The following is a 9,288-nucleotide window of genomic DNA, read 5'->3' as shown; positions in this document are numbered from 1 at the left end:
ATAAATAGCTTTGAACATTTTCTTTCCCTGCCTAAGACTTTCGTACAATACAGTATTTGTCTGTGTGTCTGATGGGCAGCAAGTAATGTTGACGTAGGCATGAGAGAGCAAAGTTTACGTTTACAGCTGACAATCCTACTGTTCTATTTTAAAAAATGCAACTTAGTCTCTTGCATTACTCAGGTTTTCCATCAATAGATTCTGGAAACTCTCATGCCCATCAAGCTTTATCAAGTCCAGGTGTACGCCAAGCATACGGGACCTATTTTTGGAGGTGTCATGCTCCCTGTGCCCCAGAGTTCTTGTCTTTCCGCTGGAATATTCATGACGGTACATTCCGGAAGGTCCTGACTGGGGTCTGTGGGTGGAACCTTTAGCCGGAACCAAGACGTCTGTTCTGGGCGGCGTGTTTCAGACCTCTTCAAAACCAAGCAGGTTGGATCGTCGATACACTTACAAGTTAATTGCGTTTATGTTTCTCTAATGACAGAAAGGATCCGACTGCAAACGCAGCTCATGTCAGGGAGTTTTGCTGGGCTTCCAGCCCATGTGCCCCTCCGACAGTGAATGCTGGCATTACCATAGGTTCTGTGGGGTATCTATGATCTGTACAGTCAACCAAGATACTATCAGCGGAATACAAGAAGATCATGGTTGTCTTGTGTTGGATTTTGGAAGGAGAAACATGACATGGGATTAGATGTGAGATCCTCTACAAACACTGCTTGAGCAGAGATGCTTCCAGCAGTAGGCGACTTCATAAAACTCAGGAGTCGATCCAGGACTCGCTGTCTGTGGTGCTTTGCTCTGTTTTTATGGTGCGTCTGAAATCGAGTACTTGTTTGCTGTGTAGTAGGTGAAATATAGTATGTGAACTAAGCAGTATGTCCAAATCCTCAGTATGGATGAGACACATGCAACCAGTGAATTACTAGTGTCAGGGGCAATAAAATAAAAATCAGTACCTGAGGGGAAGAGTAACAGGGGCCAGAGCAGCAAGGCAGGTCAAAAACAAGCAGCACCTCAGCTTTGAGTGGACGCAAACATTTTAATGTGTAGTGCAGACTGTCACTTGATTAAGCCAAATCATGCGCCCGTTTAGCCTAAAAACCAGCCAATCACGCGACCGTATATCCTAAAACCAGCCAATCACACGACCGTATGTCCTAAAAACCAGCCAATCATGCGGCAGTTTAGCCTAAAAACCAGCCAATCATGCGCCCATTTAGCCTAAAACCCAGCCATGCCAAGCTTTCAATTGGATTAACAAAAAGAGAACCGACAAGGCTCTTTAAGAACACAAATGAACATTTATTACAGTAAAATGTGCAAGTATTGTCCTCCACATAAATAAGTTAATACTTTTTTCTTGTCGAAAATAAAACAAACACAGAGATGCCACCTTTGGCAAAATTGCCTAACTGGCTGATTCTCATTAGCACTGCATTAAAAACGAAAACTTTCAGTGCATCGACACAGCTAATGCTGCAGGTTGCATTTAAAATGCTTTTCTATCCATTCACTCATCCATCCATCCATGCATCCATCCAGTTTTTGGTGATCTAGAGCTTACGTCAGGAAGCGCTATTTGAACATCCGTAGACAGTTGAAATACCTTATAAACGTGCAAACACAATTATGACGTATTAATAATCACGTTTATATTGCTTTGTAGTGGGGATGGAAATTCCTTAAAATTTAACGGACGGCAACTGCACACCCCTTTAAATGGGGTTTTCATTTGTTATTGATAATTACATGCCTGTATAAGAACAATACAGGAGTTCAAATAAATAAGATCTTCACTAGAGTGAGGTATGCACCACTTTCTCCCAGAGGATTCTGGGTAAATCCAGTCTTCACTCGCTGCTGCTACACTTCCTCCTTGGCGGCCTTCAGATGGTCCTTCCTGTTGACAAAGATGCAGCGGATGGCGGCGGACGGCAGGTGTGGCTTGCTGGCGGGCAGCGTGACAACGAAGCGGCACATGCCCGTATTGGGGCAGGCAGAGAACATGTGGGAGAGCTTGGCGTTGCATGGCACGCCGCAGTGCAGGTCCTCCACCAGGTAGCGCACTGCCACGCGCATGTAGGCGCCATGGCTGACCACCAAGGCGTGGGGGGCCAGAGCCCGGATGCCGTCATCAGGAAGGCCGGTGGGGGGCCCTTGCAGCTCGGGACCCAGCTGCCCGTTGCTGCAGTGCTCTGCGGCCATGCGGCAGACCAAGGTCTCCATGAAAGCTTTGATGCGTAGCTTGACCTGCGGGGAACACGTGGTGGTGAGCCTCTCCATCCCCATGGCTCGAACCCGCAACTGACCCCCCCACCCCGTCAAAACCAAACCTGGAAAGCAACCCGCCATTTACCTGATGCTCTGATGACATCACACGGCACGCCATCATCGGCCAGCGACCCGATATCTGACAAACTGTGCAGAGACGCGTGAAATATGTAACTTTTTTCCTTTTCTCTCTGGTTTTCTTTTTTCAGTATAACTTTTTGTTCTTTATTTATTAAACATTTATTGCATTGTTACTTTTTTTTGTTTTTGCTGTCATTGCTTTAATGCTTTTCATTAAGGCAGAGCTGACCACTTTTCATTTTACTGCAGGCTATAGTTTGCTGTTGCATGTGACACTGACACTGGACTACATGCAGACTATGTGGACACTGGCCCCACTGCAATATACTGTTGTTACTTAAAATAAAGTAAAAAAATAACTATCAAAAGGTAAAGAACAAATCTCAGCTGACAGAAGCATCCACATTTCATTACCTGTATCTTCATTTTTGAATCTTGTCTTTATATTTTATTTCTATCTGAATCTAATTTTCGGACTATGCAGTCAATGAGCTTTGCACCCTTTAATCTGATGTTACAACGTAAATTTCACCAAGGGTCTGACTTCCTTCTTCAGTGGAGCATATGAATTTTGGAACAAAAAAAAACCACGGTCAAATTTCCATCAGGCGCCGTCAAGTGAATTAAAGAGGCACGTCTTGTTGAATTAGCAGAACGCAACACCGTATATCTCTCTGAAATATCACCTCGCTTCAGCATTCGGAACAAGATTAGATCTGCATTAGCACAGAGTTTGGTTAAAGTGAACATAGCAGCCGCGGATGTGTCCCAGACTCATGATAAAGACACGATTATCACGAGGCCTGGCTCACGGCGATGTCGTACGAGAATCTACCATCTCCGCTCAGAATCGAACTATGAGCCGATGAGCAGGGTGCGATATCATATCCCGGCGCTCCGATAGGGCAGGAATCCCTGTGCCGTCATGACGTATCTACAGGAAATTATGACGTTCTTGAAAGTCCCAGAGATGGTCACCACAGATATCACCAGAGAGACCTGCTCACTGGCTACTGCGTGGACATAATGTCCGAGACCCACGAGGGCAGCACTGGAACATGTGCTTACGCACGAAGATTGCCCCGGTCAACGGAAATTTACCACATCATGGGGCGAAATCCGATCCCCGGAGGAGAGGGCAAGAGCTCAGCGACCCCAGTGTAGATCGCATCTTACCTCATTCGCGCTGATAGTGCAAAAATGCCCAGTAGGCTTGAAATCGAGCAGGTAATCAGAGGGAGTATTTCACCAATTCAAAAAGGTTTACCCTGTCAATCCCACCTTTTATAAATAATTATTTATAAAACATTATTATTATTATTCAAATTCTACAGCTGCATATGCTTAGAGATGCTGGCAAAAGTCACCATTCATTCATCAGTTACTTGGTCTCTTATCTCGCTAACTTAAAGGAACACACCTTCCATCTGCTTGTACACGCCATTTATGTTTCATCATAAATCTGACTAGTTTACAGTGCATCTGAAGAGTCAGAGCAGCAACTATTGTAGCAGTAAAGATGTTAGCGAAAAAAAGTTAATCATCTAAAGAACACAGGAATGACTTGGTCCAGCAGTGTTTTATGGCCCTCTAGTGTTTCTTTTGTGTATTACACTTAAAAATGCAGTGAGGTCAACAGGAGGAAGAGACTGTGTAGTCCACCACACACATGGCATTATCGGGGTCCCACTCCCCCCTCACCTGCTCTGGAGTCTCTCCCTCAGGCGGGGTAAATTCTGGGCAGGATAGACCAGCTGCCCTGGCCATGTTCTTCAGGTCCTCCACTGGACGTCCCTCTGCAATCCCAAAACTCTGCACAGAGGTCAAAGATCAGTCTGGCTGTGCTTCCATTGGTACAGAGCAGGAGATCAGAGAATCAACATTCCATGCTTTAAGGTTACACCCTCCCCTATTCCCACTGCCCTGTGACTGGGCCCAGCCCCAACACAGCAGCCATCAAAAGCTCAGATCTTCACTCACCCGCTCCTTGAGCAAAGGGTCAGAGACGATTTCAACATCGGAGCTATGCAAGTTGTGTCTGAGGATGATGTCGGCGGTCTGAAACACAAAGAATGAGAGCGAGGCTGCTTGGGGTCTCTTGCTGGGAACCATGTCTGTGGTTAAGGGACATTTTATTACATCATCACTCACATTATTACATCACTCTCACATTATTACATCATCACTCTGATTACCGACACTCTCCTCCAAATTCGGTAAATTTCTACAACAGGATGGGTAACTGCTGAAGGGCCAAACAGCTGAACATGTCCTGGGATTGTGAATGTGGTCTGAAATATTTTTAATAGGTTATACTGGAAATAAGAGAGATGCTCAACAGGAATGAATGATTCAACAGAACCACAAAGTAAATGTCCAGACTTTGAAATTATTAGTATAAACATGGTATTTTGCACAATGATGCCTCACATCCTCTTAACTTGCTGAATAATCTTCCCAGTAAAAATATTTTCCCCACTACTGTAACCTTTTCTTCCTGAATGATAAAACTATGTGGGAGTGAAAATCACAGCTTTTCACACAGCCAGTGTGTTTCTATTGAGGATTCTGTCTGATTTGCAAAAAAAAAAAAAACTTTTTTAATGAATTTGAATCATTTGTCTGCTAAACACCCACACAGTAAATCTGGCCCTTAAAGCTTTTACCATACATGGAAACATGCTCATTTAACTTACTGGAAAATTCAGATTCAGATGTTTCTCAATTGCTGACGATAACCCCGGTCTATTTTTTTACTACATTTAAATTACAATTACGGGGCGGCGTGGTGTTGCAGTGGTTAGTACTGTTGCCTCACACCTCTGGGACCCGGGTTCGAGTCTCGCCTGGGTTACATGTGTGTGGAGTTTGCATGTTCTCCCCGTGTCATCGTGGGGTTTCCTCCGGGTACTCTGGTTTCCCCCCACAGTCCAAAAACATGCTGAGGCTAATTGGAGTTGCTAAATTGCCCGTAGGAATGCATTTGAGAGTGAATGGTGTGTGAGTGTGCCCTGTGATGGGCTGGCCCCCCATCCTGGGTTGTTCCCTGCCTCCCACAGCTTCCGGGAAAGGCTCCGGACCCCCCGCAACCCAGTAGGATAAGCAGTTTGGAAAATGGATGGATGGAAATTACAATTACAATGCTTATTTTTTTTACAGGACTGACTTGAGAAACACAAGATCTAGTCAGGAAGGGAAGTTATTCAAACCATATTCACACTTATTCTTAAGGGGTAGGGGGTAAATCAGTTTAGGGTTATGTAAGTGTAAAGGTTTAAACCTTGCATATGCCATGAACAGCAGACCCCCCCTCCCACACAGACACATACCGTTTCCATAACGACCGAGGGCCTACCTGCCTGGCCCGCTGCAGATCGCTGACAAACACATTGGTGAACTTCAGCTGCCTGAGGTAGCGCCCCGCAGCCACAGCCTGCTGCCTGCCCGCGTCGGACAGGGGTGCATCTACGCCCTGCCCTGCGAGTCCACGGAGGAGACTGCGCTGTTATGTCATGCAAAGATGATTTCAGGCGTACGTGTGGTACAGGGGACCTGCAGGCCCCCCTAACTCACGATGTATTACGGTGTTTAATATGAAAGCGGGGTTGCCAACTTCGTTACTGGGCCGGAGAGAGATCGTCAATTTGAGACAAGTCTGCACACGTATGCACGCTCATTTACATATATGTAACAGTTGTATTATCTTGCAAATAGTCCGTCGAGTTTCAACTCCTCCAACGCTTTTGGTGTAGCTAATTTTAGGTTTATAATGGAACAATATAGAATTGCAGTAAGATTTCTTGCGAGAGCGTGAGAGTTTGAAAGTGTGAGCGTCACGCCAAATGCGTGAGAGATGACAACCCTGTGAAAGGAAGATCGGCGTTACATGGGGATGAGGTCAGAAGTGGTACCTTGGAGAAGCTTGTCCTTATTGTATTGGGTTTCTCCACTAGAAGGGAACAGGGAGAGTCATGGTGAGGTCACGTGGAAGTGTACGGCGAGGATGCACACGGCAAGGGGCCGGGCTTCCTGAGCGCTTTTCAATCAGCTACACACAGACTGCGATGGCGCACCAGGTGAAACCTCCGTTGTTCAAAAGCCGCTGTTAAGTTACATATATTTGACATGCAGGGAACAGGAAAGGATCTCTTGGATGAATTAAGTCTTATGTTTAAACACCGGTGCTTTCTGACCTTCATGTAGGCACGGAAGCTAACGGTAATATGACCCCCTACCCCGCCCCTCCCTTCATTTGCGGCGTACTAACGACGTTGCGTTTCACGTGGTGTCTGTGCTAGGATTCCTGAGATCAGGTCAGACACGACGTTCATTAGACAGCTAAAGTAAAACACTGGCGGCCGGACGCATGCGAGGCGGCCGAATCACCGTATTTCGGTAGCGGTATTTTGCCTCAAAACGCCTCTGCGGTGAGCCGTCTCCGCCGCCCCTCCTCCGGTTAAAGGCTAACATGCACCGGCAGACCTTCAGGGACCCAGATGGCCCCATTCCGTCGTTACTTACTGCCGGATTATGGTCAAGCCGAAGGTGAGCATGGTAGCGGCGCCCCGACTGCGACTTCTCTAGATCGTCGCTTTCGCTTTTGCGTCACAGTTTTGTAGCGCTGCGTCACCATTTTCTGTGTACTGGGCTGTAGCGATTACGAAGTACACTGGTAGTTCAGGTCTGCGCTAAAATGGTTAGTTCCTACAAAAAGACATGCAGAAGTTAATTAATTCTTTCACATGTAAATATAAAGGTACCTGATACGTGGAAACTCTTGCCTCTGATTTGTGCATATGGACGAATAAGAGTCAGAGCAGGTGAGGGCTGGTGCCAGGTGCACTGATTGGGTGGCCCAGTGGCTCAGACTGTTGCTTCAGACCTCTGGGACCAGGGTTCAAGTCTCCACCCTAGCTTTATGTGTGTGGAGTTTGTATGTCCTCCCTGTGGTATGTGAGTGTGCCCTGTGATGGGTTCCATACCATCCTGGGTTATTTCCTGCCTTGTGCTGATCGGCTCTGGACTCCTGTGACCCTGAATAGGACAAGCAGCTACAGAAAATGGATGGATGACACAAGTGGTCAATTAAAACTTCTGTTTCCCTTAAGGTCACATGACCAGGCACAATAAATTAGATGTTCAATGATAGATTTGAAACAAAGTGTTTTGACTCACTTTTCATCGATTGTTTTGAAAAGCAATAAAAACATCCCATTGTCAATATCTCTACCATTAGGGCTGGGTGATATGACCTTAAATCAATGTCACGATTTATTGAACATTTTACTTTGATTACGATTAATGAACAATTATTCTTTTGCCCGTATTTCAGGGACAAGGTTTTCGCTGTAAATATGCTCAACTGTTAAAGCTGGGCTATTTTTTCTAATAGAGGGCTGTACATCTTAATGGTTGTAAAATAACTGAAGGAAACACGCAAATGAACCACTTATGGCCAACAACTGAATTGAAAGCACAGATCTCTTTAGATGAAAAACATCCTGCGAAAACAGTCACAGTTTTAATGTAAAACGCAGGTTCCCTAAAAATGTAGAAAATAATTTCTTGCAAGCAAAATAAATTACATTGGAAACTGTTTATATATAGTGATCATGTCTGTGTGAGACTGATTGCTATAAGCTTATTATTATTATAACCGATTAAAAAAAAAAAAAATTATTTCTCAGGCAGATTTCCATCTAATTGACATTTTGTATATTTTATTACATGCATATAAGATAATAAAACAGAAAGCGCTGCTATTTACGTTGCTCAGTTGGGTCGGTGTTTGAGTTCGCTACCATGATGCTTCCATGTCACAGACTGGATGGGGTGGAGTCACATGACAGCACATGCAGTGTGTTCTTAAGGCGACAGTCTATGCGAACACACACTGTACTTTAAGTATTAAGGGAATGAAAAAAAAACTTAAGTAACTGACATGGGCAAGGTTACGTTGGTTAGAGGTTCTGCATGTCGGTTTTGAATAATTTTCGATTAATTGCCCAGCCCTATCTACCATGCAGTATTTCATCCATCCATTAATCTTCTGACTGCTAATTATGCTCAGGGTTGTGGTGCCAAGTCACTGGTGACATCTTGAAGTTACTGGAAGTTACTTCCTCTGACCTCCAGGAATCTGATATCTCACCCTAACATCTGAACTTTATCTCATGTACTGTAGCACACTGTCATTTTTGTATTTCTTTTTCATACTATTTTTGGCTTGCTTAGCAATTCCAGAAGAAATAACTCTTGTTACAAAAGGTACATTCCTCATTTTCAGAAACGATATCTAGTGTTTCTCATGAGAAAAGTTAGTAAGCGCTGTGATTTTCTCAACAATCAGACCTGACTGCATGCATGCAGAACATTGACTACTTGTTGGCAATCTCAGTTGCACAGATATTAAACATTAGGTACTGCAGAATCCATCATCCCATGAAGTGCTGCTGTAGGACACTGGGATTACGGTGTGTGCTTAACAGAACAACAGCAGGAACACTTTGTTCATGGTGAGGTTATTGACCGCTTGGCATCCCTACTCAGGGCTATAGCCTTGAGTATTTTAAGCTAAGCCCTGAGTACTTTAGCCCCAACGCCAATCTTCCTCCAAAAACAAAACAAGTCAAGCCCCAGGTAAACTTGACTTAGCCCAGATCTTTTAAATAACTAGAAGCAGCCCTGTAATCGGCACCGGTGTCTTTTCCCACTTTCAAAGTGGGAAAGCTCATTTTAGCATCTTAATATAAAAAATTTGCAAATGCCCAATACTCTTCAATGGACACTATTTTCCACTTCCGATTCTGCCCAACTCAATTTCCAGCAGGATACATATTCCCAGTCTCCTCCAACCCAGTTTCTGATCCAGTCCCCTTCCTAGAAGTTGCTCCAGGACACATTGACAGGCCGCAAACTGCTCAGTTT

The 9,288-nt window shown here is 44.7% G+C and overlaps 1 protein-coding gene across 2 annotated transcripts; it reads right to left on the bottom strand.

Moving 5' to 3' along the window:
• Nucleotides 1–1,290: 1,290 nt before the first annotated feature.
• tigarb (TP53 induced glycolysis regulatory phosphatase b) lies at nucleotides 1,291–7,438 on the bottom strand. 2 transcript variants are annotated; one of them, XM_049009243.1, is made up of 6 exons: nucleotides 6,883–7,438; nucleotides 6,273–6,310; nucleotides 5,717–5,863; nucleotides 4,342–4,419; nucleotides 4,063–4,173; nucleotides 1,291–2,259 (listed from the first exon to the last, which is right to left on the bottom strand). In XM_049009243.1, coding segments are annotated over exons 1-6 (762 nt in total). In that variant the 5' UTR covers nucleotides 6,884–7,438; the 3' UTR covers nucleotides 1,291–1,872. The 2 variants fall into 2 exon arrangements, with proteins under 2 accessions (XP_048865200.1, XP_048865199.1); XM_049009242.1 differs by having other exon boundaries at nucleotides 5,717–5,838; nucleotides 6,883–7,433.
• Nucleotides 7,439–9,288: the final 1,850 nt, after the last annotated feature.

Source organism: Brienomyrus brachyistius, chromosome 3, assembly GCF_023856365.1.
Source record: "Brienomyrus brachyistius isolate T26 chromosome 3, BBRACH_0.4, whole genome shotgun sequence".
In the NCBI taxonomy this organism is placed as follows: Eukaryota; Metazoa; Chordata; class Actinopteri; order Osteoglossiformes; family Mormyridae; genus Brienomyrus; species Brienomyrus brachyistius.
Note: the sequence above shows the minus strand (reverse complement) of the source record. Positions and strands in the feature narration are given on the sequence as shown.

What these genes read in the sequence shown, in the direction of transcription:
- tigarb (XM_049009242.1), bottom strand. Translation starts at nt 6,914, where the DNA reads ATGCTCACCTTCGGCTTGACCATAATCCGGCA. An exon ending in GGCTTGACCATAATCCGGCA is followed by an intron (nt 6,311 to 6,882) that starts GTAAGTAACGAC and finishes GTTCCCTTCTAG; the next exon opens with TGGAGAAACCCAATACAATA. An exon ending in TAAGGACAAGCTTCTCCAAG is followed by an intron (nt 5,839 to 6,272) that starts GTACCACTTCTG and finishes GTGGACTCGCAG; the next exon opens with GGCAGGGCGTAGATGCACCC.